The sequence below is a fragment of the Coturnix japonica genome, chromosome 2, assembly GCF_054131305.1.
Source record: "Coturnix japonica strain WE chromosome 2, WE-NBRP24, whole genome shotgun sequence".
Taxonomy (NCBI): Eukaryota; Metazoa; Chordata; class Aves; order Galliformes; family Phasianidae; genus Coturnix; species Coturnix japonica.
In genome coordinates this window covers 43,964,726-43,983,224 of record NC_140664.1, presented here as the reverse complement: position 1 = coordinate 43,983,224, position 18,499 = coordinate 43,964,726, and the positions used below count along the sequence as shown (strand labels likewise).

At 45.1% G+C, this 18,499-nt stretch overlaps 1 protein-coding gene across 3 annotated transcripts in view; it reads right to left on the bottom strand.

Moving 5' to 3' along the window:
* The window catches only part of EMILIN2 (elastin microfibril interfacer 2), a 29,935-nt gene extending 27,425 nt beyond the window's left edge, over positions 1-2,510 (bottom strand). For all 3 annotated transcript variants that reach the window (XM_015855252.3, XM_085539635.1, XM_085539636.1), the window contains exons 1-2: positions 2,345-2,510; positions 2,075-2,197 (exon numbers count right to left, since the gene is read on the bottom strand). In XM_015855252.3, coding sequence (XP_015710738.3) covers positions 2,075-2,197; positions 2,345-2,469 — 248 coding nt within the window. In that variant the 5' untranslated portion in view covers positions 2,470-2,510. The remainder of the gene's footprint in view (positions 1-2,074; positions 2,198-2,344) is intronic.
* Positions 2,511-18,499: the final 15,989 nt, after the last annotated feature.

Sequence of the window (18,499 nt, the reverse complement as noted above, 5' to 3'; positions counted from 1 at the left end):
CAGGAAACAAAGGCTTACACTAAGTATCTAATTCCATTCTCCAAGAACAAAGAAGTCCCATGAGATTGCCCACAGCGGGCAAGCACAAACATCCATTGAGCCACAAATTGTATCTCTGACAACAGCCATCTCCAGACATACAGGAAAAGCTGAAGGATGGGCAGTTTGATTTCTTAGAACTACAGCGTAACTTGGAAGGGATGTGACTTCTGAAGGTCATCCAGTTCGGTCCCCAACTGGAGCAGGGTTTCCCCTTCTGACTTCTACCAAAGCTGCCACCAGTTCAACCAGTCTGTGGTTCAGGAATTTCCTAAGCTAGAAGCAATGCCTTCATGCTTTCTACATCATCTCCTAGCAGATGGCCTAAGAAAAATTTACCACCACTGAAATTCCTTACTTCCACGATTGCTGATTTATGCATCCACAGAGCTCAGCTGGAACCCTCCCTCACGCCTCCACAGTTCTACTACTGAGACTCAGTGCAACGGAGTGTAGGCTCCATTACACAGCCTCAGTCAGAACTCCAAAGTGACCCGTTCAATACTCTGGAGAGAAACAAGGGAAATTACACAAGACTGTGTGACTTGGCTGCCTGCTGCTTTTGTTATTTGCCTCAAATTCCTGTATTTATATATCCCAAAAGAGAAAAGCTATTTTTCTAAGCAAACAAACAAACAAACAGCAGTGCATTCAGATGCCAAACACCCAACACCTATTGTCCCAGGCCCCAGGGAAGGCAGTGCCATCAGTGCACACAGTTCACCAAGCAGCATCAGTCATGGCCTCACCTTCTCATGTCATATTAACACCAGTCACCCACATTTCAGAATCAAAAACAGGTATTTGTCATAAAAGAATCCTTGCCATCAACTCAGTCCAAGTGTAAGCCTGAGCACCCCAAAACCTGGAAGTCTTCCCAATGACTTCTTGAGAAGGTGAGATAGTTCCACAGCATGCTTATCACGTATAGATTTCCAATGAAAGAGCGCAATCATTGCTGCTCTTCCACTGGGGAAACTGAGGAAAGGAATTTGCTAGAGATCAGCCACAGAGCACTGCAGCTGTCCCCACTTCCTGCTCAACCTGGGAGACCACGCGGCCTCAACACAGCAGGCTGAGCTCAATGTGGTGCTCACCCTGCAGGCTGCTGTGTGCTCACGGTTAATCACAGCATCGTAATGTTTGGAAAAGACCTCTAAGATCATGTCCAACCACCAGCCCATTCCCACCATGCCCTCTAACCACATCTACCCTTCTCATGAATACGTCCAGCAGTGGTGACTCCACCACCTCCCCTGGTCCAGCTCCCATTCCCTTCTAGTCCTATTGCTGTTACCTGGGAGAAGAGGCCAACTTACACCTTGCTACAGCAGGGGCAGATAAAATCTCCTCTGAGCCTCCTCTTCACCCAATTGAACCACCCCAATTCCCTCAGCTGCTCCCCATAATGCTGCAGACCCTTCACAGCTTTGTTGCCCTTCTTCACCATCACATGAAACTAAACCTAACGAGCAACTGCATCACACCCCGCACAAATCTCTGCATCGGCTGCGCTCCTTGCTGGACGGGCAACTGATGGCAGAACCGCAAACACGCTGGCTCCCATTCCTGGCTCTCCCTTGCTGTTACTCGCTGATCCAGCTGCGCACAGCAGCCCCAGGCCCACCTGATACACCTGGAGCAGCACACAGGTGTGCAGCCAGCAGGTGCTGGGCTCCAGCAGCCCGTGGCAGCAGCCCGCGGGCCCGGGCAGGCAGCGCGGTGCGGTGTGCCAGCACAGCTCCCCCATCCCGGTCAGTTCGCACAGCGAACGACCCAACAGACTCAATGTGGCTCTAATTAGTTCCAGCGGTCTTATGTTTGCAATAAAAGAGAGCGCTGCCTTCGGGGCGTGCACGGGGACCGCAGGCTGGGGCAGGACGGCGGTCTCGCCCGAGCTGTGCTCGCTTTGGGGTGCAGCCCGAGCACGGACACGGCAGCTCCGTGGGGCCGGGATCGTGCTTAGGCTTCAGGAGGGCTTCGTGCAACTGAGAGCGCTTCCCCTCCCAACGCCGCCTCCTTCTCGGCTACTTACACCGGGGTCGGCCGGCAGGGAAACTCGTTCCAGGCGCACTTGTACTGGGCCTGGACGTAACTCTCGGTTCCGTCCAGCACCGAGCAGCTGACGTTCTTGTTCACGATGTACGCACACCAGTTCCTGCGGGCAGAAGAGACACGAGGCGTCATTGCCGGGCAGCGGTAGAGGCACGAGGAGCCCCGCACGTTCCGGCACCCCGACCCAGCTCAACCCGCCGCCGGCAGCAGCCCCCAAGCTGTGCGGCCACCCCGCCCGGGTGCTACTCACTTGCTGCGGGAGCCCGGCCGGGAGTAGCGCAGGTGCGGGGTGGCGTGGCTGAGCCCGGCGCCCAATGCGAGGAGCAACGACAGCGCCCATCCCGAGGGCGCAGCGGGCCCGGGGCACAGCTCCATGGGGCGAGTCCCTCTCCTCCGGCTCCCTCCGTCCGTCTGTCCGCCCGCCCCGCTGCTCTGCCCGCTCCCTCACTGACGCAAATCCCCCCCACCCTGTTTCCGCCCTCCGCGGTGGCTCCGCGCCCCTCCGGCCCCGGCGCCGCTCCCTCCACCCCCGCCCGGCCGGACCCGGCCGGCCCCGCTCGCCGCCCGCCCCCCGCCGCTCCCCTCTCTCCGGCCGAGGAAGGGGCCGGTGCTGGAATCACCGCTCTCCGCGGCAGCGCCGAAACGGAGGGACGGCAGCCGGCCCCGCGTGGCGCCGGTCGCCATCAGCGGGGGCCCCGCTCCCCCTTCCCGAGGACCGGCTGGGAGAGAGGGGCCCCGTGGGGATGGCTGCCCCGGAACCTTGGGCGCAAGGCTCCTCTTCGAGTGGAGCAGACGCAGGCGTGGGAAGCTGGCGGTGCATACCTGGGAGGCGTGGGGGTCCGCTTCCATGCGTGGCCCCTGTGGCCCTGCTGTCCCGCTCGAGTGATGCCAGGGCGATCCTATGTGCAGCCCAGTGTCTCATCTAGACTGGCCCAGTGCAGGTCCCCTCTCCCTGCCATCTGCCTATACCATTGGGCTTCTTTGACTTCTCCCTGATTTCCAGGTTTTACCTTGAATAAGCAGAAATGAACAGAATTAACTCATCCAACTAAACTCATCTTCTGCCCCAGCTGCTTCAGAAGAGATGGCAAGAGCTCAAGGAGCAAGCAGAAAAGCAGTAACTTCCCAAGGGTCTTTTTTTTCCCCTCATGTGCCCAGTTTTATTAAGCTCAGAATGCCACAATGAAGTCTAAATTCTTTTTGAAGCCCGCTGACCTTTCGGCGTCAGGGAGCTTGTGTTTATAAGACAGTTGCTGCCCCTCCAAGCATCACAACACCAGTAAGACATCTTCTAAACTAACCTGTATGGGTAAAAAATAACATACATTTAAATACTACTTCAGAAATTCTCTTTTTAGGCAAGTGATGCTTAGTAAGACGTGATAAATTATTTGCTGAGCAGAGAGTGATGGTTATTGGAATTCACTTGTATTTCACTCTGCTCCAGGCACCCTGATTGGTCCATGTGCCCTTTCCAGGCAGCCAGCGGCAGGTTCCCCTGCTCTGCAGACCACAACGAGGCCCTCTGTCCTCACTGGATCCTGTTTTTTTCTAGAGTGATCCTTCCAACGTGGTCCTGTGAGGTTTAGAGGCAGAGCCCATCCCTGTGCTGTGCTTGAGCAGCGTGCAGGAGGCCTGGTGCCATTGTTGGGCTGTGCAGGTGATAGGAGCTCCTATAGTGTTACCTTCAGAGCAGCAGTAGCCCGATGGCTTCTGGCTCCATCACTCAGACATAGCCATTGAGACTATGCAGTCAGCAACTGGTTTGCATTTTTGTTGAACCTTAGGCCAGTTCCCCACCCCAAGCCCCAGCAGCAGCAGAGTCTGTAGCACTGGGTGGAGGGTAGGGACTCACGAGCCCCTTAAGCTTTCATAACAGCTTTGACAACAAGTAAAGTATTTAAAGCCACCATGATTGGACTCAGCACAGCTGAATAAAGCTGAGAGGCTGGGGAATGACAGGCTGCTCCCACTCAGGAGATGGAAGGGAAGGAGGGAGCAGTACTTGAGTGGAGAGCCAGGAGGCTGGGCAGCTACCATTGAGGCCCATGGGAGACTTGGGAGTGATGACGGCTGCTGTAGAGCATGATCGGTCCCAACCCAGTCCTTGTGCTCCAGAGCCTTCCTTGGATACAGCCAAGCCTTGGCTTTCTAGGTCTCACACACAGGCAGAGCAGGCAGCAGGGCTGGGCCCTTTCTTCTGCTCTAGTCTGTGCCATGCTTTGAGCTGTAGGCTGGGTTGTCAATCAGGCCTGCCCCAACAGGCAGCTTTTGTCTGCTGGCCATAGTCAGCCTTATCCACCTTCTGTTGCCCTCATTACTTCGCTTGCTCAGCCTACAACTCCAACAGGAAAATAAGCTACAAATGCAGGGGTAATAATTATGCTTTCAGACTGCTTTTTAGACATTGTTTCAGTGGGAACCTACACTAGTGGTTTCTGCCCACAGCCCCAAAGAGAAACACAATGAATCACAGATGCTCAGCATCATTTCGTCAGTGATAAACAGTGATGGGGCAACCTGAGAGAATTGCAATCATTTCAATCCAACCTGTTTCACCTGAAAACAATCTCATCCTTCTGCCCTCTTTGAAGAGGGCAACACCTCACTGTGTAAGAAATTACACCTCAGGCGACTACTTAGTAATTTACCATTCTACTGTTTGCATTTGCAATCGCATGACATTCAGGCATCATTATTTGTGCTGGCAGAAATTATCTGGAGTTTCTCCAGTCTGAAGAAAGCAAAGCTCCGATTCAGTCCCTAAAAAGTAATAACAACAATTCTTTCTTTTTCCTCCTCATCCAGTCAAGGAGCTCCTGGAGTTGGTCCTTTTCCAAAAGTGATGATCAGCTGCAAGAGCTGCACATCATCCCACAAAGGGATTAAATAATGAAGGACTGAGGTCATGACCAGCTTGAGAATGACTTCACGGCACAAAAATTAGAAGTCTAACGTAACCAAAATGAGCATGAAACAAAAGTGAGTTGCCATATGCAAAGCACAGAGCTTATATTGGTGAAGGAAGATGAAGCAGACATGACCTTATTTGCTGTGAGGGTTCCTTTCTGACATGCAAATTGAGTAATCATAGCATCATGGAATCATAGAATCATTAAAGTTGGAAAGACCACTAAGTTCATCTAGTTCCACCATGGACCCATCAGCACCGTGCCCACTAACCCATGTCCCTCAGAGCCACATCTACATGGCTCTTAACACCTCTAGGGACGATGACTCCACTGCTTGATTGATGGAAGGAACAGTGTTATACGGGACACTATTAGAACAGAAAGCCCTTGTAGCCTTCCCTCCACTCTTGGTTGTGGCAAGTAATGAGCCAAGAGTTGCCTGTGACTTTAGGATTCTGTCCTCAAAAAAGAACTTGTTTACTCGAAAACTGTGCAAGAACATCCCTCTCCTGTTTTGTGGTAGAGAGGAGTTGTCCCTTCGCTGTCTGGATCAATTACATTGTAAATATTGTGAAAGAGGACTTGGATAGTACTTTACTTTGCTGTTACAGTAAAAGGATATGTGAGATTCACTCCTTCCACTACAAAGCATGGTGTGTCTTTGAATTTGTTGAAGAAAACCATAACAGTGAAGAACAAAATCTTGCAGCAACATTCAATGCCCCTCACTGACAGCAGAGCCCCATGGGAGCCTGAATGCAAATGCCTAAGGCTGAGAGTGAAGTTTTGTGGTGGCCTGATGAGGTAGAGGATGATTTGTGCTGAGATGTATTGAGCTGAATAGAAATGGATGAATTGGGGCAGATGTTTGGAATTGGCCTGTGATATTCATGCTGGACCTATGATATCAGCAGATTCAACAATATCCAGAGGAAAAATTTGGCTTTGACTGGAAAATTTTCAACTCAGGTGCACAACAATCATGTGCTTCAAGCTCTGCTAATGGCCACATTTTTTCTATGGGTGTAACAAGTTAAATTGCAGAATGTAAGTAATAAGGTTAATATTGCTCTCAAGGAAACAGCAATGCTCGGACTTCATTTTGCTGTGCTACATCCTCACAGCTCTGAAATTCACAGAAATCCCAAGACAGACAATTCTTACAGTACATGGAAAGCATCCTGCACTCCTCCCTCCAAATGGAGTGTGTCATCATGCACAGAGAGGGCTTTGGTGACCACAGGGTCAGCAGCACGGGCCCCTGGAACACAGAGATCACTGATGTGAGTCCTTTTACATTATTCTGAAGTACATCTCCCTTTACTTTTATGTTATTTTGAAGTACATCTCCCTTTACTTTTACATTATTTTGAAGTACATCTCCCTTTACTGAGCTGTGTGGCTGTGTTTTCAGCACCAGGATCAACTGCACTTTAATGCTTCGCAACAAGATGATGTTGGGAAAACAACGAGGTTCCACGTGCAGTAGCCTGCCAAAGAGAGGAAAGTGCACAGGGTGGGCGGGCAGAACAAACAGCAAAAACATTAGCAGGGTGTTTACTGCAGAGCTCCAGAGGGGAACTATGCCTTTAATAGCACAGTACCTGCTCTCCCTGTTGCTACAGATTAATCCTAACATCAGTATTTATAATTGAAATCCAGGGCTGATGTCCATCAGTTTATCTCAGACTGTGAGGTACTTTTGTTCACTGTGGTATCTTCTCCTCTGCCAGATTCAGGCTTCATTGTTTTCTAGGTGTGGTCATCTCTGAAATCACACAGACACAACTCTGCCTCTGGATGTTTAATGAAAATTAATGACAAAACTAAAAGCAAATGACAGATGTTAATTAAATGGCTATTCGCAGAGATGTTAAACTAAAACATTCAAGTCAGGGTGAACAAATAAAGAGAGAGAACAGAAGATATTGGTTTACCTTTTACTGGAAAGCCACCTTGGAGGGCCATAACAGTTCTGCAGCTACAAAGATGTCAATTCACGGAGAAGCCCTGAAGCAGAACTATTCCATGCACTCTTGCAGCTGTGAAGCATACAGAGGAACAGCCCATGTCATCCTGACCAGTGCTTATCTCACATCTGAAGTGCTGTGTTTCCCTCCCGAGGCTCTGATGGGCAATCTGGCAACTCCATCTCTTCTTCCTTTGAGTTACTTCCTTTGTGAGAAAAAGAAAAACAATGTTTGTGCTAGGTTTACTTGTTTAGGCAGAAAAACAAATCACTGATTAACAAATGCAGCACAGACATTGCCCAGTTGTGGCATGCATTGAGTGTTTATATTAAAACTGGTGCTGTGGTCATAGTTATGGTTTTGTCTAAAGAAGAAGAAGATAAACAAGTGCTGGTCCCTGGGGACAGCTGTCTGAGCAGACCCTAAGCACACTGTTATAATCTGCTCAAGGCTTCAAGCCCAGGATAGCAGAGATAATATCCATCGTTCTGCATCAGGAATAGTGTTTGTGAGTATGCTTGAGAAATGTATCAGCATTGTACTAAATACACTTAACTATGAGGAGACAAAGTGACTAAGGTCTACACTGCTTCCATAGGAAAGATAAACACTCTCCTGTATGCTTAGCATAGCATATCAGGGCTGAAGCCACTGTTGCCATTTGTTGTACCATGTTTCCTACCACAGCAAGGCTGGACCTAGTGCAGATGAGGCAGTAGAGCAGAAGATGAGAATCATAAGGAAATGTTTTAATGTTCCACAGGATCTTTCAGTGAAGGGCTCTCTGGGTGGCTGACGTGCGCAAAGGTGGAAGAAGTCAAAGAGCACTGGAAAGAAGACAAGAGGAGATCAGCATTTCTTGGCAGACGATGGTAGGAGAATTGAGCAGATATGGGGAAGAGATTTCTTTTCCATTTGCCTAATTCTGATTTAATGAAGTTGCCACGTAACTTCAGTGAAAACAATGCACAGTGCTTTTTGGTTCTTGCCATGGCTACGGCCACTCCAACCTACAAGTGCAGGTCCAAAGGAAAATTAGGTCCTACAAAACTACCCCTGCTGCCAGCACAAAGACCCTTCAAAAACCCTACAAATAACTGAAACATGCTTAAAGATGGAGTCCAAAACAGCACGTGTTGTTCACTCTAGCTCTAAAGAGTTTCTTCCAGTCTTGTTTGCCGTGAAATCAATAATCATCATATTTGTCTACAGATAACACTTATTACTCTGGTTTGGGCATCTCATCTCTGATGGTAGTGTGATATTTCAGAATAAAGAAGATCTTTCAGAAAACAAGAGGCAGAAGTTGTAATTCCCAAAGTCTTCCTTGCCTTCATGGAGAAAAGAACTCCAAGCCTAATAATTATCCAATTAAAAAATAAAAAAGACTGATAGTTTTAATGAGGCGCTCTGTGTGTTTCTTCTGATTCTTATCTGTTGTTTTCTTTTTCCTCTTTCCCCATTCAAAATGAAATGTAACTCCTTTTGAACTTGCACAGATGATTTAAGGTTATAAAAAGGAAGTCTGGGTTTCAAAATGATCTAACCAAACACAAAAATGCCAGGAATATTTTAAGTAAGACCTCATTAGGTAAAGGCCATGACTGCAAATACTTGAGGGACTCTTTGTAGTCACATCGTGTTTTTAAAAGAGGATTTATATAGGCTAACTCATTTTTCTGATTCAGCCATTTGGATGCTGAGCAATTTTCTTCAGCCTCTCTAGTTCTCCCAGCTTTTCCCCAGCATGGTACAACATGTTGCCCGTGTCCCATGAAATCTCACTGAGGCTACAGCAAAAAGCAAAATAAAGGGAAGAACAAAACCAAAACCTTACTTTTTTCTTCTGCCTTGTCAAGTCACATATTTTCCCTACATGCTGATGATGCTGTCCTTAATTTCACAAGCTACTGTTCAAACTATAAGTGGACAGCTTCTGAAATGACAGCTCCAGGCCTCCATAGCCTGCAGCCAGTGATACTGATTGCAACAAATGCAAAACTACAGAGAGGATAATCCCTTTTAGGGATCACCCTCACCATCCTTCCCCAAGGCAATTGTCTTCTGAGTCATTCACCCTGCTCAGTCCCTGAAGGTGCTCTCTTATGGGATGACAGCAGCAACCTCCTACAAATATGGAATGAGGCTATAAAACCTTGATGTGCGAACAGACCTACAAAATGAGCATGACTTCCTTTACGATAGTAAGGCTTCTACATAAGATACTACAACCCAATAACCCAATTCATAACAATAAACACACAGCTTCTACTCAGAGAAGTTTACAGTCTGATTAGACTCGGGAAGCAAAAGCACTGCCTGTTTGCCAACACATCTGCAGGCTCCAGTACGGTATTGAAGTGACATCCTGTTCTAATGCCACGTGAAGTGCAAAGGAAGGCATCTGATGATGTTTTGCAGCTTGTGATTCTCTTGTTATCATATGAGTTTCAAGGGAAATTGCAATTCAAAAAAAGAGAGGAGAGGAGAGGAGAGGAGAGGAGAGGAGAGGAGAGGAGAGGAGAGGAGAGGAGAGGAGAGGAGAGGAGAGGAGAGGAGAGGAGAGGAGAGGAGAGGAGAGGAGAGGAGAGGAGAGGAGAGGAGAGGAGAGGAGAGGAGAGGAGAGAAAAGGAGAGGAGAGGAGAGAAGAGGAGAGGAGAGGAGAGGAGAGGAGAGGAGAGGAGAGGAGAGGAGAGGAGAGGAGAGGAGAGGAGAGGAGAGGAGAGGAGAGGAGAGGAGAGGAGAGGAGAGGAGAGGAGAGGAGAGGAGAGGAGAGGAGAGGAGAGGAGAGGAGAGGAGAGAAAAGGAGAGGAGAGGAGAGAAGAGGAGAGGAGAGGAGAGGAGAGGAGAGGAGAGGAGAGGAGAGGAGAGGAGAGGAGAGGAGAGGAGAGGAGAGGAGAGGAGAGGAGAGGAGAGGAGAGGAGAGGAGAGGAGAGGAGAGGAGAGGAGAGGAGAGGAGAGGGAAGGATATTGGAATAAAATGTGAGAGGCTGCACAACAGTGTAACTTGGGATAAGACACAGGAAGGCACTGGAGATAAGGAGGTGTGGAAAGAGGAGGTGTCAAGTGCAGCAGTGTAAGAATGGGCAGAGTCTTGCTCTGTTTATAGCTCAAACACTGTGAAATGTTACTCTCACATTTGTCTTGGTGTATTGTACTTCCCAATGTGATTTTCTATTGGTTTTGGTTTGGGCTGAGAGAGAAGTGTTCTTCAGCCCACTGCCTGCTGGGGAGGGGCTGGCTGCCAGTGCTGCACTATTGAATCCTAAATACCTTCCAATGGATTTGTGCTTGCAAAGACAAATATATTAAGAAACATATTAAACTGTGGGGTAGGGAGGGGGGGAAGGGAAAGTTTTCGCTTATTCAGTTCACAGTTTACAAAAAAGAAAATGTGTTTATTTGAGAGATTATTCTAGAAATTATTCTTGAGAGACGGTTCTCATTGTGTCAAAATTATGTGCCTAATTGTGTGTTAATCAGACCTATTTGTATTTAATTTCTCAAGGCTGCAATTACATAAGCTAATGATAGCAGTGCTCTCTTTTGATCATTAAGGTCTCCAAATCAGCCAAAGGCAACATCGTTAAGCAGGTAATTACTTCATTCCCACCAATTTGGTGGGGGTTAAGAGCCTCCGTCTCCACAGGAATTAAAGATTAAGTACCCAGGATTTGTTTCAATCAAATGTTTGGTAGATAACATCACCAGCAGCATTCATTTTGTCTGTGGGCATTGTGTGCTTCAATGCCACCCTGTGTCCAAGCTTCTGGAATCCGTCTCATGTGAGTGATGATATTCCTCAAATACCTCCTAGTAGTTAGCCTGAGAATCTTATGTTGGTGCGATCCAGGCAGCAATTAATTTTTCTCCTCATCAGTGTAGATTTTCGCTCAGTTTGGTTGGTTCTTGCTTTGTTCAAGTGTGGCGGCCAAGGGCACCAACTCATACTGCCATCCCAGTGGGAGTGCAGTCGTGACTCAAGTTCTTTGGGCATGGCCATGATGGGCTGACAGTTGGATCTAATGGTCTCGGAGATCTCTGCCAACCTTTATGATTCTATGATTGTAATTCTTCTGTGCAGGCATGGTAGGGTGAAGCAGAGCTACACCTTGGTCAGCAAAGCACACTGACAACAGGGATATATGGAAGTATTTTCCCACAGACAGTAGCCATGCTGATGGCTTCTTTCCAGTGAGAGGAGGGTAGATAGGTTTAAATACATGTCTCCTAACAAGCCATGTAGGTAATTAATTACAAGTAATGGAAGGTGAGGAATACATAAATATGTGCTTAAAATGCCTCATCTCTAACCACTGAAGTTCTGCATCTTAACATCCCTTAGCTAAGTAAGCATTTAATAATATTGATAAATATGTCAACACGTATTAGAACATCTCAGACTTCAGTAGAATCTGTGCGTTACCTCAGAGATGAGTGCAGCTTAGTTTTGAATTTCATTTTTCTCACCTGAGATCAAAATCTCTGGGTGACATCCACTGCTTTGGAGGCTTTCATACGTATCTTATGCTGATATCCCCAATGAGTGCTCTTGATCACCCATTGGTTTATATGTATCTTTTACAGGTATCACTGCAAATAATTACAGTGTTTTTTTACTGCAAACAGTAAATGGCAGATGAGGAGATTATAGGGATGGTTATCTCTCACATAAAAAGACATCTGTATCTACAGCCTATCTATCAAGCAAGCCAGATTTCTGGAAACACCAATTATGAACAATTGAGAATGTTTAGAGTAGTTTTAGGTAATTTGCAAAAGCCGTTTCACTGTCTGCACCCTCAGATTGCCAAACCTTCCCTGCCTCTCGGATGAGCTGTTCTTTCTGCTCTGAAAAAGTGGGAATGCTCCCAAGGCCTTTATTCCTAGAGAGGTCTGCTCAGTTCAACAAACTTACTAAAACACAACAGTGAAATCCTGAGAGGAGGAAAGTCTCGACAGTGTTAGATTATGGGATGTGTTTTGTTTTATCAATCTTCTATTATAACAACGAGGCAGAGAAATAGTTTTTGCAACTACTGTTCTTCATTTGTCTTCACATTTTTTTAAAAATTTATTTATTTAATTTTTTTTAGCATTACAGAATCTCACACATTTTGCTTTTTCATTCAAGCTCCAGTTCCTGGAATTCCAGCATGATTTGAGCACTTCAGATTGTGTTGCAAGAAAGTTAGTTCTGGCATTCCCTTGCAGAGAGTGATTTGAAAACCTGACTCACAATCATCCTACAGGCACAGAAACAAAAAAACAAGTACCAAGAATTATATACTTTTAAAATCTCCTGATTTCTAAGCCAATCTCCCAGTTCTTTTTATTGCTGGGGCTCTTCAGTAGCAATGTCCTTATCCAACTGCCTTTAGCATTCCTCTTCAGTTGCTGTTCCAGAGTTGGCAATGCAGATTTGTTTTAAAGAAGTATTCCCTATGTGAAATACTAAAAGGCAGCAAAGATATTAACTTCCCTACCCAGTCATGGAAGCACAGTTCTTCATTCTGCTGGCTTACAGTTCAGCCTTCACTTACAATTGGTTTATTCCATTTTTGTTGTGCCAAATTTCTCTACTAAATTGCTTATCTAGGCCAAGTTATTGATCTGAAACTAAAAGAATAATGCTTACTACAACACAGAGTAATAGACATTTTCCCTTCTTTTCCTTCAGTTCAGTCTGTGGTGACTGGTTATTGATATATCAACATCCCCCTTAATCTACAGACAGCACTTTTTGCCTGAGTCCTTTCTTGGTGACTTGCTGTCAGAAGCTCAGCTTAAAACTGAAGCCCAGATTCTCTGCAGGGATATAACTCTTTTTGTTTTTTTTCTAGGTAGTTAGCAGGAAAAAAAGACACGAGCCCCCATTGCCAAACATTGCAACATAGGCTGAACACACATCCAGGGGTGGGAACAAAACAATCCTTTTCTACAGACTGTCTCTAGGGCCTGGTCCTGTTTTGCAATTGGCAAGAAAAAGCTGTTATAAAAGATATTACACTGACAACCAATTCAACTGCTGTTAAGGACAGGGTTATCTTGGGCCTTTTGGAGGCTATAGGAACTACAGCTTTAGCTTTCCATCTCTGTGCAAAGTACACACTGTCTGTGAAAATGAACAAGAGCAATATGTATAAAGTTGCATGGTGTGGGTGCAGCTGGCAACCTAACTCAGATTGTTAGAAAGGCAGTTCATCCATATGTGGTCCATGAGCAAACTGGTAGGGAGGGTTTTAGAGAAGCTGACAGTTGCTGTGAATCTATGCAGTGACACAAAAAGTGCACTCAGGTGTCAAATCTTAACTCTGGTGTCCCATCCCTGTGCTTTCAGCTGTTAGTATCTGATATGGCAGCATGTTTTTGCTGCTGGAGAAAATAAAGACTTTTGGAACGTTCAGAATTGTGCACTCATAGATGAATGATAGCTTCCATGCCTGGCCAAGACATTTATCCAGTGTGGTAGAGGTCCAAATTGATGAAAAAACAAGACCCATCCTGCACTGCTCTCCAGCAATTAGTAGAACCTTGGCTCTTTTCTAATATTTTAAATTAAGAAAAAGGGAGAAAGACCATTAGGTTTTAAAACACTTACTTTGAATGTAGTTTATTAATGAGCAGTTTAGCCATCCAAAACAGCCAAATCTTGTGGCTGCAGCCATGGTCTACATGTCATCACAATCATATTTACAAATGGGTACTTACAGAGCCAGCTTATTGTTCTCTTAGGATGGAAATCCAATGGGTTGATTTTCAGAAGTACAGAATAATGGGCAACTCCCACTTGAGCCCACTGCATTCTTACCTACAGGAATGAATCTTGATTAATCATCTTTACTTTCCAACCTCTTTGGAATGAACATTTAGAATCCTAAAATGAAGTTTGGAAGAAGAGAAAAAAAAGAGTGAAGTGACATCCAGCACTTCATCTTCAAAGCCTTTCTGACCCTTTGGAAGAGATAATCTGATAGTTCTTAGGTACTGGAATAGGCTCCCCAGGGAGGTGGTTGAATCGCCATCCCTGGTTGTGTTTAAGAGACATTTGGATGTGGTGCTCAGGGATATGATTTAGTGTAGGGTTTTTAGAGTTAGGGTACTGGTTAGGCTGCAGTTGGACTTGATGATCTTCGAGGTCTTTTCCAACCTGGGTGATTCTATGATTCTTTTTCATCCTAAAGACTCTGATTTTCCTGTTACCTGTTGATGAACAATTTACAAAGCTCTTTCTCAATCTTTATCTGCAATTATGCAGATAAAAATTCTAGATATTATGGATTCTGAGATGGGATTGTTTATTTTTCACCTAAGTGAATGGTAACTAAGCTTGAATACTGCTGAATCTCTCTCTCTCTCTCTCTCTCTGTAGTTGCTATGTTAAAGTATTCCAAGACCAGTAATGGGCATTGCTTAAAACCTGAGGAATGTTCTCACGAGTTTCCTTCTCTTCCAGGAATCTGGAGGACCTTGTAAAGGAGGGAAGAGAGATGTACCATCAGCACAGTGTGCACATGAGATGCAGCAAGTAGGCTCCAAAAAACTGAGTAGGCTTAAAAGTGAGAGCTCTGATTTTGGAATGTTTTGGAGCATTCTGAAAGCTGAGAACAACATAATGAAGTAACCATTAATAAAGCTTTGATTTCCAAAGTTTTAAGTGTGTTGTAAATGTTTCGCAAAAGATCATTTTAGTGCAGAACACTGAACTTTCTGCTTTGCCAACCCAGAAAAAAAGAGCAGAGATTTCTCTCCAGTTCTTACCCCCCAGGAAGATGGTGTATTTTTTCATCGCATTTTTTTTTGTTTCATATGCAATTTCTGTAGATGCAGGAGTGCTTTCCAACAAAGGAATGGCTTACATTTCAAGTAGCACTGCGGAAAATGTTCCACATAGCTCCTTCACACACTGCGTCGATGTGTCAGCACGTCTTTGTAAGGATCTGGAATAGTCTTGGCAACAAAGCTAACCAGCACACTCTTTGATCCCAAATTCCTCTATTTCGATAATGTTATCATGCGTTTTGACATGGGATCACTGTTACTCTCTCCTATAAAGGAAACTTTCAGAAGAGAAACTGAGTTAACACTTATTCATGAGAAATCCATTTTGAAATTATTAGCTGGATTCTAAAAAAACCAACAAAGTTATAAACATCCTTTGTTTTAGGGCTATGCAAATTTTCTTATAGAGCCTAAAACATGTAAAAAATCAGACAGACTGCTAGAAATTGTGGTCCTCCTAATGAAAAGACTGGTCTGAAAATGAAAAAAGGAAAAACTGGTGAGAGAAAAGACCATTTGGTCATGAAGCATGAATGAGCTTTGAATTTCCTTAGTTGTGTCCCGAGTGCAAAAGCTCGAACACAAACAAATCTGAATAAACCACGCTGATTCCAGATAACTCCAATTGCCAGCACTGTAACAAAAGCATCCATGCTCTGCTCTTTCTCTGAACCTGGCAGAGACCCCTGCAGACCCTCTGAGAATGCAAAAAGAGTTCAAAAGTTCACTCGCTGTTTGCACTTCAACACATTTTGCTCAAATCATGTTTGCAGTCCCTTCTCTACATCATGTCACGTTTATTGCCATTCCAAGAGAAGCGCACATGGAGCAACTTCAGCAAAAAAAAAATAGGAAGTTTTAAAGTATATCTCTGGATTTAGGAATCAGCGTACCAATATCTAAAAAGCAACTCTTCTCCACAATACCTGACGTTTTCTATGTAAAGTACATGAAATACATCATACACACACCACATACATATTATATACATAATATATACAGATATATATGTATATTATACACAATTGTTCTCTTTTTCCAAGCCCACTTAATATTTTCTAGAATTTACTGCTTACACTTCTGAAATACAAATATAGAAATGACTCACACTTGTGTGGCCTATGACACACATTCCCACACTGTGATTCACAGTAGTTGAATAACTGAGGCTCAGGATCTGAGAGTCACACACACACAAAAGGAGAGTGTGAAATTTTAAGTAAGTGCTTTCTTTCCCATTCAAAAAATGGCTACTTGTACCAGCAAACCTTGTTTAAAACCGATTCTGCCCCTGTGACCTTTTGGAGATCCAAGGAACTCATGTGATCACAAATGGGAGGAAAAGCTGTCCATAAGGCACATGGTATTTAGTATTAATGGTTAATTAGAAAATCCACTGTATAGAGTGGGGGTTTTTGAAATGTATAATCACTGGAATCCTGAGTCTGAGCCTGTAAACTTGTAAACAGAACCAGGCTGTTAGGAGTCTCACCACAGTAACCATGGGTAGTGTCAATAGATGTGCCCATCTCTTGTTCAGTTTTCACATTATTTCTTGCATACTTAGCTGGGATTTTATTGTCAGCAACTCCATCAGTCTCTGCTTATCTGTTTGTTTTCTCTGTGCTTTCAACATCTAACTCTAAGAAATTCCTACCACAGAGGTGAGTCTCTTGGGTGTACTTGAAGTCACCTGTCAGTAGCCTCCATGGTGAGTCAACTTGTAGCACCAGGCAGATTAGATTTTGGAAGCATCCAGCAGCAAACAGGGGCCTAAAAATGTCAAATCACCTTTTGGGAGATGTGAAACTTCAGATTCAAATTTCATAGTCATAAATATCTTTCATTAAGCCATCATCACTGCTTACCCTATCCCTGGTACACATGCCCCCATTCAGAGTTCCCTGAGAGCTCTTGCTTGTATCTGGGGATGTGTGGGACACAGAATTTGTTAGAGGAGGCTCTGAGAGCATCACAAGCTTATGCCCAAACACACAGGTGATATTTAAGTGGAAAAAGCAAACATTCTTTTGGCTTTATTTTATGTTAGACAAGTACGCACCCCTCTTCCAACACTCCTGTTGGCCTCAAAGCTTTTGCAGAGTAGGAGGACGAGTGGTCACAGCTCACACAGATTGGATACTCTGGTGCAGAATCCCAGGCTGGCTAAGTCTTGCAGGGAGATGAAATACTCCTCCAGAGTCCAATGGGATAAGTCCAAGTCTTGGTCTGACCACCCACTTTCAGAGAGGCTTTTTTTCCCCCCAAGTTTTGCATGACAATAAACCGCCTTTGGCATCTGGAGGCTCTCCGCTCAGAATGTAATTACAAACTTCAAAATGGTGATTAAAATGCCAATAAAGGAAATGATTACTTGCAAGATTCCACATGTCTGTACAACAGCACACTGCAACAGCAACACGCGACTGCTTAGTAACTGATTTATCCCATTCCCATTTTTACCACAGTCTTACAGCAGCTGGGTTCAGCCAGCCTTGCTGCGCATCTTCAGGTTAGTTCAAGGGTGGATGGTGGTGGATGACCAAAGCTAACAAAGTTGCTGTGCTAAATTCAGCTCTGTCTAGTTGGCTTATCCGTCAAAACTACTTTTAGACACAGAAGCAGGGTCATTTCAGCTTATGCATTTCTTGCATGTGTGCCAGTCTTGAGCATGCTTCCATTTCAGCAGCTGTACTTTGGTTTCCCTCACTGATCAAGCTCTGTTATGTATTGCTACAACTCTCTTGACTGCTCTTTCGGTTGCTCCTGCCAAAAGTCCCCAGCATTACAAGGATTTCTAACCGCTCCTTCTCACTTTTCACAGGACACTCTCTGCACTAGAATAGCCCCAGGACTCTGTTAAAGAAAAGCAGCTTGCAGGATGGCTTCTTCCATTGTTTCTGAAGAATTCTTGCACTGCATTCCTCGGGCTGTCATTTGTCTCTTGCATAACCAGCTCTTCCAGCCTGAGCAGAGCTGAACCTGCAATCTGTGTCTTCCAACAGAGCAGTCGCTACACTGGAGGGCAATTACACCACACACAATGTGCTAAAAGATCCACGCAGTTAAGAGGACTGGTTCTTTTAAGTAAGTACCAGTCCACATTGCCTATTATGTGTCATTAATTGCATATTAATTTTATGATATTGCTGATTCTCTAACTTATTTTGAATCCAATCATAAGAAAACAATACAAACAAGAGCTATACATAAGAGGAAATACTTGCTTTCGCCAGCCTCCCTTCAGATAATGATAAAAGATAATGTCTACAGCTTTGGGCATCATTTTCATTAAACTATCAGCAGCTTTTAATTCAATAACCCTTTTATTCAGCAATTTTTAAACACAGAAGTTCTTGTAAAAAATGCTGAATGAGAAGTTAATTGGTTCCCCATTCCTTCAAACACGTAAGTAAACTGGGTGGGGGAAAGAGTCATTTTCCTGTAATAGAAATTAGGCTTCAGTGCCACAATTTGTATATTCCAAGGAGTGGATGTTAGAAAGTAGAGCCTGCTAAATCTCCTTTAAGCTACAAGAACATAGCATTCCTCTGCTAAAAAGTTAACATTACGTAGCTCAGCGCAGAGCAGAGGAGCTGATGGAGGCCTGATGGCGGCTGCAGCTCCTCACAGGGAGCGGAGGGCAGCGCTGAGCTCTGCTCTGTGTGACAGCGACAGGGCCCGAGGGAACGGCATGGAGCTGTGCCAGGGGAGGGGCAGCGGGGCTGCACCAGAGAGTGG